This window comes from Hippocampus bargibanti, linkage group LG07 (genome assembly GCF_051943395.1).
Source record: "Hippocampus bargibanti isolate YZ-2025 linkage group LG07, ASM5194339v1, whole genome shotgun sequence".
Classification (NCBI taxonomy): domain Eukaryota; kingdom Metazoa; phylum Chordata; class Actinopteri; order Syngnathiformes; family Syngnathidae; genus Hippocampus; species Hippocampus bargibanti.
The window spans coordinates 20,866,264-20,889,493 of record NC_142740.1 but is presented as its reverse complement, the minus strand read 5'-3'; the positions used below and the strand labels follow the sequence as shown (position 1 = coordinate 20,889,493).

Sequence of the window (23,230 nt, the reverse complement as noted above, 5' to 3'; positions counted from 1 at the left end):
GTTTCGGCGACTACTTCCGCCTTCGTCATGGATGGCATGGCAATGGAGATTGCTTGCTTACTCAGCAGTTCAATGCTGAAACGTGTTTTTGTTTGTTTTGTTTTGATTACACAGAAGGATCAAACTAACTATTTTTTGAACATTTATACAATGCAACATTATTTTTAGGGTATTTTGGATGGCACCTCATCTCAAGCTCATGTAACTCCAGACCCATATAACTTAGGAATTAACTATTTTTGCATGTCTAACAAACTGTTTTCATAACCAGCAGCAATCATGTTGAACAGAAATAAAGAAATGTGTCTAAAAAAGGAACGTATTTCACAAAAAAATGTTGGGAAAGTGGTTAATGCCTATAGATCCTTTCAATATTAAAAAAACAAGATAAAATAATGTAAACAGAAGAATAACAGAACTATTAAACTGAATAATTAAATTGAATAAATACATGAAAATGTGGTTATATACATACATACAAACACGCATACAGTACTGTACATGCATAAGTGCTTTCATAGAACAAACGACCTGTTAATTTACTGTGAAAATGAAATAACATGTTTTGCTGTGCTTTAGCAGTAAATTACAGAATAATAAAGAAATATAAATACATAAATAAATAAACAAATAAATAAATAAATAATATGTTGTGTTTACTTGATCCCTATCATACTGAAATTAAAATGAGAACATTGTCAGAAAACTATTCCAAGTAATCCAATCAATTGCATTAAGTCATTCAAATGTGCATTCAATGGCACAGCACCAAACAACTGTCATTGATTGGCACCAAAACATGAACAACAGATTTTGCCAGGATTTGTATGCAACGTGCCAACAAGGAAGGGAAATAGGTAGAGAATGATTCAACGAACGGGTTCACTCATTCTGTGAACAGCTACAATGTGTAGTAAAGAAACCCAACTGAGAGAAGTCTTTCTGATGTCTTCCTTGGGCATGTTAAAATGTGGGTCTTCAAATTCCCAAGTTCAAGAATTTCCCAATATTTGCAAGACATTTTTGAATGCTATGCTTGTGATCATTACAAAAACAAACAAAACAAAACAACAACAAAAAGGAAACAAACAAAACAAAAAATATCAAACACCCACTCCAGGTAAGCAATTGTAACAAATGTCTGACTGCTACCACTGCTATCTTACAAGAAATCTGGGCCAGAATTGATTTTAAATCAGAGCCTCAGACGACTAATGGAGCTTTTCCATGGCATGGTTTTGTGGTACTGCAATAGGTCAAAATGAAAAGACAATATACAAGCCAAATTAATCATTAAATGCTGTCTAAAATTAGATCTAGAGAGTAGTCGCATTGGCTTGTGGTATACTGAAGCGATGCCAACTTCAAGGCATACTTTTTCTTTCATAAATATTTTGAGACTCCAAGCTTTTAGAAGTTTAAGGCATTCAAAAGAATGAACACAGTTAACTTTGGTCTTTCAGCTGACCTTAAGTGGTTGATAAACCAGATTAGTTCCTCAATTGGGGTGGCTATGTTATTGCAATAATATAAACCAGGGGTTTAGGCTGCAGCCTGTACTAATTTTTCATGATCAATTTATAAAACCTGCAATTAGATGAATGTGGCTGCAAGGTTTGCCCAATAACCACATTAAAAGAGAATAGTTAAATTGGAAAGTGCTTGAAGGCAAACATAATGAGTTTTTCCATTGACATGCTCTCTATGTGATGTTAGTGAATGGGTTTCATGCTCCTATTTCAGACCTTCAACTCTGAGATAGATAGAATGCATTTAGTCCGCACTAGACAAATATAATCGAAATGGCTGACAAATATAATTCTAATTTCATACACATTATACATTGAACAGGAAAACATGGTATGCATTATCAGAGACTGCAGGCATGCTGGCCTCTTGGAGTTGGAGAAAATATGGAGCAGAGTAGTTGAAACAGTTTAGTAGATAGCTATTTGTCAAACTGTCTCCACTCAGTGAAAAGTTGAGCTTTATCCAATCTTTAAAAAACGGGTTGAGTGTCCACTCTAGATATGCGCTTTGTGTCCATCTTCTAAGGTTACATAGCAAAGTAGGAGATGAGACATTTGGACTAATGTTGTTAGCCACCTCATGTGTCCTCACGTTTAAGTAAAGAGTATCGGATATAGACAGCTGCAAGATAGTTGGATAATTGGAAGAATGTAAGCTAATTGGATGTTTTTATCTGATTGGGACAGGGGAATTGAACTTCAGTAGTATCAAAAAGCAAAGACATTTTTCTTTATAATTTATCCATGCACAAACCAGGCTGCATACAAACTATGCACATGTGTATTTATGAGCGCAAATAGATTACAGAAAGATTATTTATATATATATATATATATATATATATATATATATATATATATATATATATATATATATATATATATATATATATATATATATATATATATATATATATATATATATATATATATATATATATATATAATGCATTTTCTCCTGCCGTAACTGGATGGATTGAAATATTTTGAACGTGCTTTGATCTTTTTTTGTATCAAGCATGTGGAAGAAAAATTAGATTCAGCAAGCGAAGCGATATGCTTATATCTGTTGTGCTCATGATAAGGCTGTTTTTAATATTAAAGCCTTGCAAACTCTTATCAACCGCCCATGGACAAATGGAGGAGGCTAATTCCCCAGCCTCAACTTCTGTCACAATTAATCCAAAAGCAAGCTACTATTTGCCTCATTCATGTAAAGTCAATTATCAAAGGTTGCACAACACCCATTCTGGTATATTGCTCGAGATGCAATTTGTTAAGTCTCGGAAACATTGTTTCGCATCATGAAATAAATTTAGTTGGTTTAATCAGTTCCAGATTCACATTGGTGCCATCATTATCTTAATAGCATGCTCGAGGAATGTTGAAAGCAATTATAACTCATTCAGTGTGAAAAGAAATAAACAACTGTCAAGAATAAAACTCAAAACCAATATACGATGCACTGATTCTCAACTGTCATCGTGACAAATGGCAGTGATCGTTTAGATAACCGATTATTGCAAGGGAATACAGTGTAGCTAAATCACCGAACAAAGATTGAATGCCAATTTTGTGGGTCTATACTCTGAAACAAGCTATGTTTGAAGTAAAATTGTGTCTTGTCGGGACTCTGCAATTGGTTGTCCAAGGTGTACTATAGCTAACGTATCACACATCCGTTTCATCTTCACCGGAACCAAGAGGAGGACAAGTGGTATGGCTATCCTCAGCATCCTGCTTCTGCTGTACACAGATGCTCACTTAACTCCAGTAAAGTCTCATAAATCCATGCTGATGCTATATCTGTTCTAGACTCGCAAGGGCTCATTAAATATCATGTGTCATGCGTAGTCATGTGGAATAGTGTTATTCTGATCTGAACACTTGATCTGAAATCAGGGATACATTATTTTCAGGTAATAAGTATTAGGCGAAAAAGATTACATTCAAATTACTATTATTATTATTATTATTATTAGTAGTAGTAGTAGTAGTAGTAGTAGTAGTAGTTGTTGTAGTAGTAGTAGTTGTTGTTGTAGTACTTGTAGTAGTACTACTAGTAGTACTAGTAGTAGTAGTAGTAGTGGTAATAGTGGTAGTAGTAGTATTGTGTCACAAAGCAAGAAAATAACCATGCACTCTTTCTATTTCCCTCTCTCCCCTGCCATCCATACTCGCCATCTATTGCGGGTGTGATGATGTCGGCAACTCCATCATAAAGCTTGTGATCACATGCCAAACATTGAAACATTTTACTGATGAATACATCAGCAGCAGTCACAGTTTTATGTTGCAGCAGCAACCGTGTAGAGACCTTCTTTGTAACGAAATTAACATGGTAAAAGCCTATAGCAAAGAAACAGATTGGCCCTTCAAAACATGTCACTTGCCAGAAACACAGAGGAAGATCCAGCATTTACTTTGTGTTACCATACACATCATAGTGATTACAAGGTTTTCTTTTAAAGGTTCGTGTGGTTTGTGTTTAACACTTTTCCTTGCTTGATTGATTCTTAGTCACTTAGTTCACTGGAGAGTTTTTTTTTATCTCAAATAGAATGGCATGTATAGTTGCAGAGGCCTACATGTTTAATTTGGGTCACACATGGCACAGCCTTGTCCTGACTTATTCCAACAAGCTGTTGGGAAGGCATAATCTCATTTTGAGTTTTGTGTTCAGCCTCATGCAAAAATGCACTAAAAAGTACCAAAATCAGATTTGACATGAGCAAGTATATATCAAGTTCAACTAGAAGTCGGTCAGTGCCCTGAAAGGCAACCGGGTTTGGAACATTTCCATAATAACCTCTTATAACCAGTAGGCATGAAAGGCATGCCTGACCTACATGCTGTCGTGGGTACTCTTACGTTATTGTTCGTGTGTACCGGTGGGGAATCGAGGTCTTTTCGAATAGATGGTGATCTGTTGAAGCCACATTTTTTTCAGCAAAGCCTAGAAGGTAATAACATAAAATGAAATACAGAACATCTATAGAGAGAACGAGCTTTCAGGTTGTGGGGCCAGCAAGATTCACATCTGTCAACCCACACTGCTTGTGTAATGTGCTTGTGGTTAGGTGACATTGCCGTTAGTCTGTGTGTTTATGTTGGGGGGGAGGTGCTTGACTGACAGACCTAATTCCAGCAATATGAAGGAGATCCATACATCGTTCATCATTGACAAAAATGAGCATCCCACTGTATGCTTTTAGGTGTATATGTGTGTCCAGTGTCCACTATACACTATGAGTTGGGGGAGACTCCTTTCCTTAGCTGAGGCTTTGCTTCAGTGCACCTATGATGGATGATATCGTTACAGAGCTCACCTTCTTGGATGGAGGCTGTCCTATCATCTTGTCAAGGTCAGTGGTTATGAAGCTTAGTGTTTTAACCTTGTGAATTTATGAAAACATCCCCTGTGGTGCATTTAATCAAAAAGCAGTATATATATATACAGTAAAGTCTCGTTATATCGATATCGGATATATCGATAGTCCCGGTTATATCGATACTATTTCTATGCACGCACGGAGAAAATTACATGCAAACCGGGTCGGATATATCGATAGTCCCGGTTATATCGATATTTTTTCGGACTCCCTTGAATATCGATATAACGAGACTTTACTGTATATATATATATATATATATATATATATATATATATATAATAAGAAGTGCTAAACACACAACCGCTGTGCAACCTAGATCTTATTGCAATGAAAATTACTTCAAACAATGACAGCAATCTTTGACCCAAAAAACTGTAAGATACAAAACTCACCCTTAGAAATAAATGCACAAGAAGCAAAGGTTCTCTCATAACCATTGCACTAAAAACAGAGGCTAAAATTAGCTCCTCTTTGAAATACAAATCTAATTTCAGCTGTATCACTTCAATATGCATGGTGTCACAAAATGAACAACAATGTATCCTTACCTCCCCCACCTCCCTAAGTTCCAGTTGTCATTAATTAACTTCAGTGTTATACTCTTGTTTGAAGGATGCGGATAACCTAACCTGTTTGTACAGGTATTGCTGCATCCCACTCTGAAACAAGCTATGTATTGTGAATGACTGAAATGCTGCGGAAATATTTTTCCGAGCTTTGCACCAGATCTACACATTCTGCATTTTCCTCAGTGGTGGTAAAAGTAGGCCTTCCAACTGCATGCTCTGTCAGAAATCGGTCCTGTTCTAATCAACTTCCTGTGGCAATTTTGTACAGCTTCTCCATTCTCAATTGGTCAACCGTGGGCAAGGTTAAAATTACTCCGCGGTTTAATGCTGATGGCCTCACATTTATCCACCTAATATGTTTGTATTGGCATACTCTGTTGATGATTGAGGTATTATAAGAAGAATATGAAATAAGTTCAAACAGAGAACAGGGATAGGGCTATACTTGTTTTCCCCTTCTTCTTACTTCCTTTGAAAATGTACAGTAAACTGCGCTAATTTACTTTTTTAGGTTGTATTTTCTTTTTGTAAGTTGTTTTTACATTGACAAACCTACATAAAATCAGAACAAAACACCTGAAACTATCTTTGGAAAAAAATGAAATGCCGAGTGGTATTTGGGAAATGTCGATACTCTCTTGACAACAGTTACACCATTTGTGTTTAAAGAATACGTAGGATCACTATCTTTGTCAATATTACTGGTTTGAACATATGTTGAAACAATTCTCAGTTAGTTTGCGGTAAAAATGCATTCTACCATTCTAGTGATGTGTGGTTCTTATCAGAAGACACATAGCTGATGCATTTTGAGTATGCAGTTACTAATATATTGCTTTTACCTCATAGACATAGAAACCTTGTCAGCTTTGAAAATTCTTGCCAGTTAATGCAATACTCATTTCCCCCAATAGGGGAATCTAAACATGAGCAATTGCACTTGGGCGACCAATGTCGCCAAAAATGCCATATGGATATTAACATCAAGATAATGTTGTTGAGGATGATTTGTGTGGTATGCAGTATCACCCTAATGGAGGGGGGGGGGGACCTAATCAAACTATTCAGCTAATGCTGATGACCGTTTTATGGTGGGTATATGTCTGGCAGTTGGACATTGAATCAAGAGTCATTGTGTTTGCATACCTGTCCCTGACATTACTGCCCATATATGCGTGCTAAAAGTCATATTAAGAAATGACTGCAATGCGAAAGCATAATCATCACACTGAATTCCCAAAGTCCCATTGTCAGGGCAGCTTCTGTGACCATTTCTCCTGAGGGAGATATTATCTTGCAGTACGTTACACATGGTCGTATGCAGCATGTAAAGCATATGGCCAATAATGAACAAAATAATTAATACGAGTGAGGAAATTGTTCATACTGTGGTTCTTACTGAAATCTTTCCTATCAGATTCATTAATTCCAATTCACGGACACCCTGAATAACACACTTCTTCTTTTCCTTGCGGCTTTTCCCTTCAGAGGTCACCACAGCGAATCAGTGTCATACATCTTAAGAGGTTTGATTGGCAAGTTTGTTTTGGCCAAGCTTTTACGTCGGATGCCCTTCCTGACACAACCCTTTGTATTTATCCGGGCTTGGGTTCGGCACAATAAGACAGTGACTCGTGTCCCCTTGTGGCTAGAGAACAAGCAACTCTATGAACTTAATAAAGTTGAAAATGCTCGATTAAAAAGCAATGCCAGCAACGATAATAAAATATTTCGATAGCACTGGAGATTGAGGAATGTCTCACTATACAATTAATTATATACATATATTACTAAAGAAAAGGAAATAAAAAATATCTATTTGCCAGAAAAGTCCCAATCAAACTGTGGTTGGAAAACATATTTACAAAAACAAAAATAAATACATTTAATACAACAGTACTTCATGAAACCTTTAGGGCTACCTTTTAGTAAGTTTCAACAAGATTTGGTTATTCAATCTGCACAGTGAGTGTCACTCATGTAATCATGCACACAACAGAAAGAAGTAGAAAAGACACAGAACTCTGACTGTTTCATGAGCACTGCCATATATTGTGTGCTGAGTGTTGAGCTGTATATAAAATCAATCAATCAATCAATCAATCAATCAATCAATCAATCAATCAATCAATCAATCAATCAATCAATCAATCAATCAATCAATCAATCAATATTTGACAAAAGAGAGAACTACATTTAATTGCAGTCCAGGCCAGAACGACAACCTTCTACAGCGGGAGGGGGGGGCATTCCTCATCCTGACGGGCCACCCTCCTGCATGTTTTCCAAGTCTCCTGGTTGCAACACACCTGATTCAAATGAGCAGGTTCAATGTAAGGATTCCGCAGAGCTTGGTGAATATCTAATTACAATGTAAGGATTCCGCAGAGCTTGGTGAATATCTAATTATTTGAATCAGGTGTATTGTAACAGGGGAACTTGAAAAACATGCAGGAGGGTGTCTCTCCAGGACTAGGAGTGCCCACCACTGTTCTACAGCAATCAAAGGTTGAGTTTCTACTTCAATGAGGTTTGAGAAAAAACCTTGCTTATGAATAAACATAATCACTATCAATGCCTAATTTGCGTTGTGCTTGGCGAATGTATGACCAATTACTATCAAAAAATATATTGTAGGATTGATCCAACATAAGATTAAACAGGATCATAAATAAACAGTCACTGTCCAGAGCTAGGCCAGTTCAAATGTTATCTAAATTGGCTACTCCTTTTGCCTCCTTGTGGAATAAAATGGTTGGTGCGAGCCGGGAGTTGGTTTTATGATTGATGACACGTCGGCTTCTGGTGCACTCGTCACTGCTGATGTACTCTCACACTGCTTCACAGTTCAAAACTAATTGGGCAACCACATAAATTCCCTACACTGCGTATGCGAGGTCCAACTCCAAGCAAACCACCCACACAGATGTGTGTGAGCTACAGTCTTCTGATTAAGCTCGACTCACAAGCCTCTGAATATGTCAGCCACGCGGGGGGTGATGATAGGAGGCAAGAGGGGGGAGGGGGGTTCTGTTCACAATGTTGTGCACATTAGGTGAGAAATAAGGTGGGCAACACGCACCATAAATATCTTTGTAGCACTCTCGCTATCAATTCACACAGCACGTACGGAATACATTACAGCAAAGTTTGTAAACAACAACTGTCCCGACAAAGCTTTGTGGTATCCCATAGGACTCTGTGATACGGTTAACAGAGCTATCTGTGGATTTCTTTATTTGTTTCTCCTGTCTTCATTGAAGGTGACTCCGAATGTAACCAGTGATATGTATGTAATGCTTATAACAACAGATAGTAACAGACACAATTTTGATTTAATGTTTCGTTCAAGGACACATCAGCGGTCGCCGCTGTTCCCATATTTGAACTGACAACCTTGGGATCTTTAATTCATTTAGGGCTTGGAGGTTTGCTGCAGAGCAAACAGAAGGCCTGTATCCTTTCAAACACTTTGATGAACAACACACCAAGTTCACATCATGCATTAATCCGCACAGAAAAGCACTGCAAATACAGGCGCATACAAAGGTTGCACAGAATATGGTGGGAAAGGCTCACCATACCTATGGTGCACGTACGTATATGTTCTCCAGTTTTGAATGAAGGGCAAAAGTTCCGAAATTGTTGCTGTGCACTGAGGCATGAATATAGGCCCAAGAACTCTGAATAGCCCTCCACGATGATTTATCCCAAGTCGGATTACGCCATTGAGAAAAGTTAAATGAACAACTCGTACCATTTGGATAGCCTCAAGTTCAATGAATGGCCAGACAATTTGAGGAATTGACTTTTGTTATCACACTTGGTTTTCTCAGTCTTTTCTGCTGCTGCGTTTGCTATCTCAGAGTCTCCGGGCTGAATCATTACTACCTAGCATGCCACCAGAAGCAAAAAAAAAAAAAAAAAAAAACTAAGAGAGCCGGGGAAAATGCCAACAATTTTCATTTAGGAGCATTTGAACAGAAGGTTTTTGAATTTTGACTCTCATCTGGGTTTGGGGGCGGCCCGGTAGTCGAGTGGTTAGCACACCGGCTTCACAGTGCAGAGATCGCCGGTTCGAGTCCCGGTCCGGCCTCCCTGTGTGGAGTTTGCATGTTCTCCCCGGAACCGCGTGGGTTTTCTCCGGGTTCTCCGGTTTCCTCCCATACTCCAAAAACATGCATGGCAGGCAGACTGACCACTCCAAATTGTCCCTAGGTGTGAGTGTGAGAGTGACTGTTGTATGTCTTTGTGTGCCCTGCGATTGGCTGGCAACCAATTCAGGGTGTCCCCCGCCTCGTGCACGAAGACAGCTGAGATAGGCTCCAGCAACCCCCGCGACCCTAATGAGGATTAAGCGGTACGGAAAATGAGATGAGAGATCTGGGTTTGGACAGACTCTCTTGAGGACAACCTCAGTCCTTCCTTTGCTTGTTCATTAGCCTCTAACTGCTTTGCTTTGCTTTTAATTCAAAATATTCTTATTTCGTCCTAAATCTATGAAGCAATACATGCATGAATAATTCATGAAACTGTACACATCCCATTATTCATCATAAGATGATACACGTATAAACATGTCAAAAAAATGCCAGAAAAGCAACTGATAAAGAGAACAAATACTTGTGCATTTAAACTGACGGAAAAATAAAAATAAAAGTCTACGTTTGAGGTGCCCTGGAGAGTCACTTCCACAAAAATGTTTATAATGTGAAGCGTTACCTCTGAAAGTATTTACTTTAGTTTTGGCTGCATAATTGTACAAGACTGCAATGTGGCTCAATTTACTTGAACTCAAGTACAAAATTACACAGTACACAGTACAAAATTAACAGAACATCAGATAATCTTGCAGCTACAATCATAAAGTTCAAAATGGCTTCTTTATCTGTATTATGAACAAAGCCCGAGTGTCTGCGAAAAAAAAGTGATCATGTGTATGTGTGTGCGTGTGTGTGTGTGTGTGTGTGTGTGTGTGTGTGTGTGTGTGTGGGTGTGGGTGTGTGTGTGTTGAGAGGGTATGAATCGCATTGCTCTTATGATGGCCGTGAAGCATAAATGACAGCCTGATACAATTCACATTGTGAAGACAGGACGATATTACCAAGTACATATGTTGGCAAGAATACAGGTAAATGGATGGAAGTAATGTATATTGAGTTACATATTTTGTATGAAATGTACTTCCTGAATAAAATGTGACATATGAATGGATGAATTCTTCAAAAAGAGTTAAGTGGGTGTTTCACATATTGTGTTCAATAGCTTGGGACTGGTGGTTTGAGAGGCTGGAATGTCATCTGTAGTTGTGACTTGTATAAGAAAGAATGGTTCCTCCAATCAACTAATTTATAAATATACAAAAGTTTTCCATATATAAGGCACACCATATTGTAAGGCACGTCAGTAGAGGCAGGGGTTACATTTTATATATCCCAACTACTTCTACAGGGGGAAAATCGAGTTGGTGGCTGTTGACAGCAGTGGCGAGACCTGTTGTTGCTCCAACATCCACCATTTTGTCCTCACTTCAGCCTTTGGTTTCTTCATCTTCCTCACTGCCAGCGTCATCCTACACACCACCAACCAATGCTGTCTGGCTACACTCTCACCAACCACTACTTTGCAGTCACTGATTTCCTTTAGATGGCGCCGTTGACACAAAATGTAGTCTACCTGTGTACTTCTGCCTCCACTCTTATAGGTCACCCTATGTTCCTGTCTCTTCTGAAAGAAAGTATTCACAATAGCCATTTCTATTCTCTTAGCAAAGTCAACCACCATCTGTCCTTCAGCGTTCCTCATCTGGAGTCCAAACCTACCCATCACCTCCTCATCATCTTTGTTTCCTGCGCCAACATGTCCATTGAAGTCTCCACCAATTACAACCCTCTCACTTCTCGGGATGTTCTGTATGACTTCATCAAAGTCCTACCAAAATTTCTCCTTCTCCGACAGCTCACATCCTACTTGTGGGGCATACCCACAAACAACATTGAACATCGCACCTTCAGTTTCTAGCTTCAGACTCATCATTCTATCTGATATTCTTTTTACTTCTAAGACATTCCTAATAAACTCCTCTTTTGAGATAACCCCAACTCCATTTCTCTTTCTGTCTTCACTATGATAGAACAACTTAAACCCTGACCCTAAGCTTCTAGCCTTGCTCACTTTCCACCTGGTCTCCTGGACACACAGTATGTCTACCTTCCTTCTCTGCATCATGTCAACCAGCTCTCTACCTTTACCTGTCATTGTTCCTACATTCAAAGTTCCTACTCTTAGTTCTATACTCTTGGCGTTCCATCTCTCTCTTTTCCTCCGGGCACACCTCCCTCCTCTCCTTCTTCGACCAACAGTAGTCCATTTTCCACTGGCACCCTGAAGGTCAACAGTACCAATGGCGGCCGTTGTTAACCCGGGCCTCGACCGATCCGGTATGGGATTCATAGGTTTGATTCGCATATTTGTTTTGGCAAAATTTTTTACGTCGGATGCACTTCCTGACACAACATTGTTCCTACATTCAAAGTTCCTACTCTTAGTTCTATACTCTTGGCGTTCCATCTCTCTCTTTTCCTCCGGGCACACCTCCCTCCTCTCCTTCTTCGACCAACAGTAGTCCATTTTCCACTGGCACCCTGAAGGTCAACAGTACCAATGGCGGCCGTTGTTAACCCGGGCCTCGACCGATCCGGTATGGGATTCATAGGTTTGATTCGCATATTTGTTTTGGCAAAATTTTTTACGTCGGATGCACTTCCTGACACAACCCTCTGTATTTATCCGGGCTTGACACCGGCACAATAAGACACTGGCTTGTGCCCGCTTGTGGCTACATTATTTGCAAGTCAGCATATTCCATCAATTTGCTGATATGAGAGGCAAACGAAGAATTGCTTCTATTCAGTAACTTGGATTGGCTGACTATTTTCAGCTTAGTTTCTGCAATATTGTGAGACACAGAGAGAGCACAACTAACTGGAACATACAACCAAACAAAAAAACCTTTTATCTCTCCCAAAAACATAGCTTTAAAACATTTAAAAATAAAAGTCCCAAGGAAAGACTACAATGATAGAATGTGGATGTACACGGTGAGGCATGAAAGTTAGATTGTAGCACATTTAATTTAATCCCCCGATGAACTTTTATGCAGTCAAGAAATGCACTACATTTTGTTCTTGATGATGAAGCAGTTCCAATCGCTTTATAGTCCATCAGATGTTTCAAACACATCTTCGTGAAAAATGAAGTGAAGTCATTGAATTTTTGTTGCATTGTGGCATCTTCAGATGGAAAAAGTAAATGGACGACTATTTATTCAATAAATACCACAAATTCTACCAGCAGGAAGCATGGGTCGATCCACATCAAGATATACTCTCCAAATATACATACAGTATGACCTCATTGACGATGACTATTTTTCGAAAACATGTCCACACAAAATTAACACTGTCAATGAAAATAGACCCCTAGGTTTCAAAGAAACATGCTGTAGATGGGTATTTGCTGCAATATGTGGACTGATTCGCAAAAGGCACATAAAATACAAATGTTTATTTGAAAAGTAATACCTACGATGGATACTCCAGGAAACACTTTCATAGGAAAAGAAACAGAAACAGACCATGATGTTAACAATTCAGCGAGCTCGTTTAAAAAGCCTTTTCACACATCACTTGCTAAAAAATGGAGGTCAGACAGCTCTTCACACAATAGATGCAAATTGTGAAGAAGACAATGAGCATATGCACTGGGAAACACAGCAACATTGTTCACAGCAACACTGCTCAAAGGAATAAATGAGGTACACAAAATAGACAATAGGAGTTCAGGATTTCATTAACGGTCATATTTTAAGATGCAGATCAGTACACTGTCTACTGTCACTCTATCCGTTTGTGGAGGTGATTTACTAGTCAATCCATATTTATACCAGGCCTGTGCAATGTGGCTAAAATTTAATATCTCAACATGTCTTGCCAGATAACAATGCAATAATGCAATTACTAAGGTTTCAGTGAAAACTAAGCTTTTTTGTGAGGTGGTGAGGTATGGCAATACAAAAACTGGGTGTTTTTGAGGATTTACTAATGGCCATCAGCATTAACAAAGACAGCAAAAATAAATACAATACAATTAAATATACATTGATTCATACAGGGCTTTAACAACAGCTGAAGCGGTAACAAAGCACCTAACATAGCCAACTATCATTTACAGGAAATAATGCAGTCACAGAAATAGTAGAAAGCACCAGGGATTAAAACTAAGATCAAGTCTGAATTTGTTATTGAGTTTGTTTGTTCTTTTGACTTCACGACGGCGCCGCAAGAGGGGCTAACTTTCCAGCAGCTACTGTGTTTTGTTTTTCTACTTTCATTCCTTTCATAACTTTGCTGCTGTGAAATGTAAATTTCTCCACTGCGAGACTAATAAAGGCAAATCCAATCAAATCCAATCCATTCCGAATCACGCTGGGTCAAATGCCAAAGAGTACAAGTAAATTTTGAGGCGGGTCAATAAAAATGTGAAAAAAATGCAGCTGGATTGTGCATTCAATTGAATGGAGTAGCCTTATAAGTGTGGCCTTCTCTTACATGTTGAGAACAAGCCCTGCTTTTTTTTGAATCACTGGTAATTTTGAAATTAGAAATATGGTCATATAATTTTGTTAAACAGAAAAATATGAATATGGATTTGGTGTGTGCGTTGGTAAGCAATTATGTGTGTCCCTGTCGCTTGCTATCCTTGCATGTGTCTCCTCTCTGCCGCGTTCTGTTTCGTCTCCAGCAGGTGGGATATGCGTTCAAGTTGTTTCTGCTGCACACATGTTACTCATTGGGATTGGCGGACTATTAAAGTGCTTCCCGGCCGACAAGACAATTGAGTGCAAGATAATTCTCGTTGCACAGGCCATTTATTTAAGACCAGTTTTCTAGACGTTATTGCTACTGCTCTGTATTTTTATACATTTTCGGTTCTTTGTTTCACTGGAAGTAGTTTGTTTGTGTTTGTTTATTTATTGATACAATCCAATTTTAATTTTTCGAGATTGGGTCATCTTGTCCTTTTTTGACAAGTTATTTCTATTCGTATTTTTTCCCCGTTGCCTTCTGCAAGCGCTTGTGCTTTGTCTCATTTTTCTGGGTGTGCCAACCAGTGTCATTATTTGTACTTTGTTGGCTTTGCAACATTTTACTGTAAAATAAATAACCATAACAAGTCCCTCTTGCCCTCAGCAAAACTGTTTTTTTTTTTTTCTTTTTGACTGTTCTTTCATTTTATCCGGTCGATCGACACCAAATTTGGAAGGAGCAATGTGTTTTGTAGCACTGAGATTTGCATGCAAAACAAGGGTGTCGGACAATATATATTTGACTTATTTACTGCCAAAAACAGATGTTTAGAGTCCACAAACCGAATCATTAGAAAAGGTCTCAATGTTTTCACCGATTGTGTTGAGTGAAGTTGTTCTACATTGCCAGGCTTTTGACAGCCAAGCTGATTATAAATGTGGAAGTAGATGCTACTGATATAAAGTGTTTGCTGACAACAGGGTTGGGGAAAGTGCTCCTCATCTGGCTGGATCCCATCAAATTTATAGCCAAATGAGTCAATTACTAGTCAGAGTCAAGGTTTAGTCAGCTGCATCCAAATTGACACCAATGTGTGAAGGGTAAAGAGAAGGATATTTGACTAAAGTATGATGAACCACTAAGCCTCGAACTGGTGTTTTTGAAGGGGAAGAGAAAAAAAAGCCGCACGAGGGCCGAACTTGGATCCACTCATGCATGGTGGAATGTTGTGTAATCAGCACAGACCATTACAAATAACAAGGCCTTTTATTGGAGGCTGAGCTTTCAGGTAATCAAACATGCTTCAAAAGGGTGATGATACACACGTGGACCATTCCTCATGTTCAAGAAGCCTAAACTAATTTGTATGGGTGTGGTGCAAAATGAATCAGTGGAGAAATGTGGTGTTCGCAATTGAATAAGGTGAGGGAAATGAAAACGTGACAGAGGATGCACCTTACGGGATCAACTCCATAAATCAGTGGCAGTGACTAATTGCATGCTTCAGGCTTTGTCAGTTTGGGAGAGAGTTCACTTTTTCTTCAGCCAGCATTCAGCTTCTTGGCACCTGCGAAATGTTCAAGCAGCTCTATTGGTAATGATGATGACCAGTACCCTGAACTCTAAAAACAAATTGGTGGATAGATAGATAGATAGATAGATAGATAGATAGATAGATAGATAGATAGATAGATAGATAGATGGATGGATGGATGGATGGATGGATGGATGGATGGATGGATGGATGGATGGATGGATGGATGGATGGATGGATGGATGGATGGATGGATGGATGGATAGATAGATAGATAGATAGATAGATAGATAGATAGATAGATAGACAGACAGACAGACAGACAGACAGACAGACAGACAGACAGACAGACAGACAGACAGACAGACAGACAGACAGACAGACAGACAGATAGATAGATAGATAGATAGATAGATAGATAGATAGATAGATAGATAGATAGATAGATAGATAGATAGATAGATAGATAGATAGATAGATAGATAGATTCCACCTTTTTCTAGCAGATGATTTGGAGCAATGAAAATATGTGAAGAATAAAAAGCAAAGAGCCCATGTGGTTTCAGAGGAAAAATAACTTTTATCGCTGCTCTGATGAAAATTGATATGATTAAGATGAAAATGTTTTATTGCAACAGGTGCAAGATAAGCAGGCCTCCTGAAAAGAATCGAGTGAACCCCTCCCTTGACAACTTCAAAAACAAGATGAACCTTGCTATTTTAATGTTATCCCTATTTCTCACATGCTTAGGTGGTCCTTGCTGGAGGGATTTAAATGCTGAGACTTCCTCTGAAAGTGGGAGGCAACTGAGCGGATTCACAGCATCAAGCTGACTGTATCTCAGGCGCAAAACACAATCGGGATTCAGGCAAAGCTTTTGCCTCTTCAGACTGACACCAGCAAGTTTGAAAGCTTCTCCCAAGGCACAGCCTGAAGGGATGATGTTTGACTTTAGAAGTCAGACAGTGAAAACTAAGACGAAGAACCATGCAAGTAAATCATGAAATTCAAAATCATCCACAACTCGGTGATAGCATTGCATGCATTGCAGCACACTGATGATAACCTCACAACGCAAACAATTCTTCTATTCAACGGGCCGCTGTGAGACATCGGTGACGACAAGCAACCCTGAGTGGAACTTTCAACAGTTCAATTGCTCTGTATTCAGGTCCACACCCTGCAGCACCTCGTGTCCACATCTAAAGAATTCACTGAAATCATTTGCAGTGCTGTTGCATATGTTACATATCATGTGAACAACCAAAACCAATTTTTACAGTTTGCGCACTTTATTTATTTTTCACAAACTACATTTGCAATGTAAAGCTTTCGAAGAACATGCAGAACATGTTTTCTTTTTTTTTTTTTTTTTTTTTGTGACAATTAACTGTTACTATGAAATCACAAATATTCTCTCATGGGTAGTGGACATTATGGAGAATATTCTTTCATATTCAAATAAATCAAAGTCATTAAAGCTCCTAGGATATATGTTCCAGTACAGAGCATCCATCAACCCATGCATCAATTTTCTAACCCGCAAATCCCCATTAGGGTCGCGGGCGTGCTAGAGCCTATCCCATCTGTCTTCGGGCAGGGGTAGGGCCACTGCCAATTCCAGGGAACACAAGGACAAACAACCTTTAGTGCACACAATCACACTGAGGGACAATTTAAAGTGTCCAATCAGTCTTCCATTATTGGAATCAGTCGTCCATTATTGGACTGTGGGAGGAAACCGGAACGCCCAGAGAAAACCCACTCAGACAGAGAAAGAAATCAACCTGTGCACCTCTACACTGTGAGGATGACATAAGGACATATTTATCCACCCCAAAGCATCCACACCTGCTCCTAACTGATGAAATCATGCACTGACATTCACAAATTTATTCGGGAATTGAAAATATGACATCGAGCGCCATTACCAAATGTGCTTTTTTTTTTCTTGCTTGCGTGCTGATAAAGCGCGGGCCAGACTTCTGGCGATATTTTTCCCTTCTTCAAAGGGGCATCATTTCCTTTTTTCCATGTTAGCTTTGTTCAAGCTTGAGCTGTTGTTAAAGTGTTATATAAACCAATATGTATGTATTGCATTTTATTTTGGACAGCCGCACCCCTATAAAGGTCAGATAACTCCAGACCAATGTAACTTAGGAATTTACTATTTTTTTCTGGTAAAAGAAGATATTCTAAGATTTCTTGCGCTTCATTTGGGTGATTATGCAGTCCTAAAACTCAATATTCTGTGGTTCCTGGAATTGGAGTGACAATGACAAAAACCATGGCACTGGAGTGGAGTGGACAATTTTGCACATCGTCTAGCAGTGAATGAGTTCAAATCTTTCCTATTCTAGTGACAATGTTTGCATATTTTTTTGCATCTTTAATAGTTATTTATTGCAAAGGACCACACCTCATTCATCCCCCCAAAATATTATTTCAATGATAAGGACAGCTTCCTGTAAAGGCGGCGTGTCTCCCAAATGATGGAAGAGGGTGAACTCTGGATGGAGAAGAGGAGGGAGGCGGAGGCAGCGAGTCATGACCACACAAACATTCGAGTGCCGTATATTTAAAAGTGCAACATCAAACTGTACCGACGCCAAAGTTGCCATCAAAGACCATAGCTGCAGTCTATCCACTTACAGAGATACAAGACTCATTAGGTACCTTTATTAAACCTACCATAAACAATCAATGATGCAAGAGGCGAAGCTCTTTCACGGACAGACACCGAATACGTTCAACATTGCAATAAGAAACTACATTAAAAAAATCACATTAAATGTGGATATAATCTAAACGTGTAATCGTGTATCAAAACTTAAGTCGCACGAACGAGCCGATCGAGCTTGCACTTGTAGTGGGCTCAAAGCCTCTTGCTCGTGGCCAACATACTCGGCAGTGTCGCACCCCCACGAGATAGACTTGCAGGGGGGGTAAAAACAGCCCCCCATTGTGTCGTCTTTATGGCTGCTTACAAGCACTCCGTTGAAGTGCTTTTCGAACTCGTGTGAGCAGCAAAAAGTGAAGTTTGGCTGTCGTTGTTGTTTTATGAATTCTGTTTTATTGTATTATTATTTTTACCTGAGGAGAGCCGTGTCGCCTTGCCTGCTGACCACACTTTCCACCGAGGAATAGTCCACAGTTTGTCCAGCGGGCAAGCACGGCGGTACGAGGCAGCCCAGACTGAGGAGGATCGCACTTAGCCACAGACCAGAAAAACATGCATCCGACAGCGCAATCATCGTGTCCGTCGCAAGTGGACGTGGCCGCCGCTCTTGCCCAAGTCTTGTTAAAATTTGGAGCGAAAATGAGAAGAAAAGCTTTTATTTCCACGCTCCTCGCAAGCGACTATGGTCTATGGACTATGGCGTTGAGCTGTCCCGGGTTCGTTCGATGCTGTGAGCCCACTATGCAGGGAAGTGTACTCTCCAGTGGCTTGCACACCATCTAGCGAGGAAAGGCGGTTTAAAATCGGAGCAGAGCTCGAAGCAGACAACCCCCAGGCTCCGATCCTGTTGCCATGCGGCCGTTTCCCGGGCAACCCTGTTCCCGGTGGCTGACGATGGAACAGCGAGACCGCCTTGCCATTGATACAACCCAGGAGCAATTAAAGATATCGACTTGAGAACCAACCCTATTATTTATTGCTATTAAGGGGGAAAAAGTGAAGTGACCTTTGGTGCAAAATGAAGTTGATAACTAATGGTGATATACAGATGAACTATAAGAAAAATGATTTTACCATGCTAGGCATATTGTAATTGATTAGCTTGATTGAGCCCATTTGAAACAACAAAAATTGAGAAAAAAAAAATTCATCTAAGAACCGTGTTATAACAAATTCCCCAAAGTAATCAATGCTCGATAAAACACAATAAAAAAAGCAATTACAATTACAAATACAAAAAAAACAACATTGTCATTCCGGAAGTACGTCGCAAGAGAGATACTTCCGGTTACATCAAATCGTTCAAGTCACGGAAACGTTAGGATTGAGGCGAATGATTTGATGTGCGTGAACAATAATATATATATATATATATATATATATAAATAAAAATCCTCGTCTCACCCACCATGGGTGGTGTCTGTCCCCATTTCAGCTCGGGTCCTCTACCAGAGGCCAGGAAGCTTGAGGGTTCTGCGCAGTATCCGTGCTGTTCCCAGCACTGCGCTTTTCTGGACCGAGATATCCGATGTTGTTCCCGGGATCTATTGCAATATATATATATATATATATATATATATATATATATATATATATATATATATATATATATATATATATATATATATATATATATATATATATATATATAATATAAAAAATACTCAATAATGTATTGTGTTTTTACAATGTGCACGTTGTTTAAGAGGAAATGTAAACATTTGTAAGAGTCTGAAATGCACACATGCACACACTCAATAACAGAAAAAAACAACCCATTGGGCTTTGTCTTTTCGTGAAAGATACACATACATGTCACAGGTGAACACACGCACACACACACACACACACACACACACACACACACACACACACACACACACACACACACACACACACACACACACACACACACACACACACACACACACACACACACACACACACACACACACACACAAAAGGGATTTAGCAAAGTTTGTTTTACAACAGCACCCCCCAGCATTATGCTGCCGTAAGCCTTTCGACTTAGTCAACTTAATTCCTGACTGGCGGGACAAGCGTAACCATGGAAATGGCATACATTTGTCAGATGTAAAATGTTGGCATCAACCCTATGAATTATCTCAGATGACATAATTTCGTAGAGAGCAAGACTTGCCAAAAATGGTGACACAGTCAAGAAAGTATCTGGATTTTCTCATGATGTGCTTTCATATTCATTCATCCTCTGAATCAAGGGTCGGGAACTGATGGCTCGCAGATAAAACTGGCAAACTATCCATCTGGCTTGCAGATAAAACTAAATATTCTCGCTTTTTTGCTGTTCATTTCCTGTTTGGGATGCAGTTGGGTGAAAGAGCAATTTTGATTGCTTGATACTGACCGAGTTGGCCGTTGATGTTGAAACCCCAGTTTGAATAAGCTCGACGAATAAAAAGAAATGTAAATGTGTTTTGTACAGTATTGCACACTTCGGTTGAATGGACCGCAGGATTCGACTTTGTCGATGTAGCATGTTCTGCCGTAATTCTAATTTGCATTGAAACAATATCATCGATGAAACAGTCGAATGTCAGTGGGACTTTGACAAACCCCATGCTATGTTGGCATTAACATACTTCCGTGAGAAACAGCAGAAAGAATCAGAATCAGAATACCTTTATTCGTCCCACAATGGGGAAATTTGCAGTCCACAGCAGCAATTGAAAAGGGATGGGGTGGGGGTGAAACAAAATAAAATGTCAACTGTATACTGTGCAAGTGTTGTACAAGTTAGCTAGCAGTAAATTCGCATATGGTGCCGGCAAGTTGGCTTTCATTTCGATGATTTGGATGGATTTTTCATATTAAGGGTGAGTATTAGCACAAAGTTATTTTAAATAATAAATTTGAAGGTTTCGGACGTTTCGCCTCCTATCCAAGAGGCTTCGTCAGCGAACTAAAGTCTGACTGGTCGTATCGGCCCTATTTATATATCCGTAATGTCTAGACATGGCGGCGCCGGACACAGCTATGATAGGTCCCTACTCTCAGGTTGGGGGGAGCAGAGGACCACTCCCTGTGGCCCCACTGATTGTTCCTACATTCCTGACTAACGACTGGCCCATTTCTCCCACTCCCACCTCATCAGCATTACGAATGTTGCCTAACCTGTTTTGCCTAAGCAGGCTATTGTATGAACGATCCAAATTGAACCTTACATTGCAGGAGTTTCTGAAAAATTACAGAGTCCTTTGGCAACACAAAATTCCTACTTATTTCAAACCGATAAACACGTTAAGGCAAAAATTAGTGCACCCAAAAGATAGGCTACCAAATGAAAAACAAAGTAATGTAGTTTATTCCATATATTGTAAGAATGAAAATTGTAAAGAGCAGTACATTGGGGAGACTCAACAAATTCTCAAAAAAAGACTTTGTCAACATGGCAGGGATAATACAAGTGGGCCTCAATCGGCAGTACATTTGCACCTAAAAGCTAGCAACCACTCATTTGACGACAATAAGGTTAAAATCTTAGCGAAAGAACATAGATGGTTTGAAAGGGGGGTAAAAGAAGCGATTCTTATACAACAACAAAATCCTTCATTAAACCGGTCTGGTGGGGTGAGGTTCAATTTGGATCGTTCATACAATAGCCTGCTTAGGCAAAACAGGTTAGGCCACATTCGTAATGCTTATGAGGTGATACCGGTGGGAGTGGGGGAAATGGGCCAGTCGTTAGTCAGGAATGTAGGAACAATCAGTGGGGCCACAGGGAGTGGTCCTCTGCTCCCCCCAACCTGAGAGTAGGGACATATCATAGCTGTGTCCGGCGCCGCCATGGCTGGACATTAGGGATATATAAATAGGGCCGATACGACCAGTCAGACTTTAGTTCGCTGATGAAGCCTCTTGGATAGGAGGCAAAACGTCCGAAACCTTCAAATTTGTATAGATGACGGCTGAAGAAACCTTCTCATCGATGGACCACTCCTGTACGACTGAGAGCTTACACAGACGTTTCAATAATAAAGTTATTAGAAATCACAAACAAACACACACAAACGCAAACACACGAGCGCGCGCGCGCACACACACACACACACACACACACACACACACACACACACACACACACACACACACACACACACACACACACGCAGAGTGCGTGCGTGTCTCACTGAAAAATATTTCTAAATATTTTTCTTTTACGGCTCTCTTAGTCAAAAAAGTTCCCGACCCCTGCTCTAAATATTTGTGTGCGAGGCATTCTTAATCCACTTTTGGTAATTATTTACATGTCCACTGTTTATGTTAATTTTTGTTTGCGGGACTGCAGTAAGAGGGCGGCATATATAGGCAACTGTTTCTCCAAAGGTTACAAAGGACATTCACCATGTCAGGATTGAGTCAACAAATAGTGTCAAGCAAACAGCACTGAAAAGGAGGAGTGAAAAGTTCAGGGTTTCAAAACACAGTCAGATTTGCATAAGTGAGCCTCTTTCGACAGTGGCATTGCCACAAAAAGGGGACTGAATTATTTTGTCTGGGTTCTCATTGGTTGCTTGTCATTTGAAATGTGTTTATTATTTGTTTTGCTTTCGTCGTAGACTTTTCAGCTGAAATCATACATCAGCTCAACACAACTTGTCGCAATGCCTGCAGAATAATTACACTGACACTTTGCATGCTATTTTTAGACTGCACGGCAAAACAGCTTTATCAGGAAACAGGAGACCGAGATGAAATAAACACCTGAGGTTTTCACAGTAATCAATGTATATTTTTGACATTTAGAAAAAAAACTTGTGTATTCAAAGGTAGAGTAAAAAGGTTCATCATATTTTCTCATCGGGTCATATTTTCCTGAAATGTCCTCACAATTTCCCCAAAAAAACAAGAATAAACCAAATGAAGGGCAAAACATATGGCTAAAACTCTCATTT

General features: G+C 39.5%; 1 protein-coding gene across 5 annotated transcripts in view; it reads right to left on the bottom strand.

Moving 5' to 3' along the window:
* The window catches only part of negr1 (neuronal growth regulator 1), a 145,552-nt gene extending 126,488 nt beyond the window's left edge, over positions 1–19,064 (bottom strand). For all 5 annotated transcript variants that reach the window (XM_089000702.1, XM_089000704.1, XM_089000703.1 and 2 more), the window contains exon 1: positions 18,710–19,064. In XM_089000702.1, the coding sequence (XP_088856828.1) occupies positions 18,710–18,870 (161 nt within the window). In that variant the 5' untranslated portion in view covers positions 18,871–19,064. The remainder of the gene's footprint in view (positions 1–18,709) is intronic.
* Positions 19,065–23,230: the final 4,166 nt, after the last annotated feature.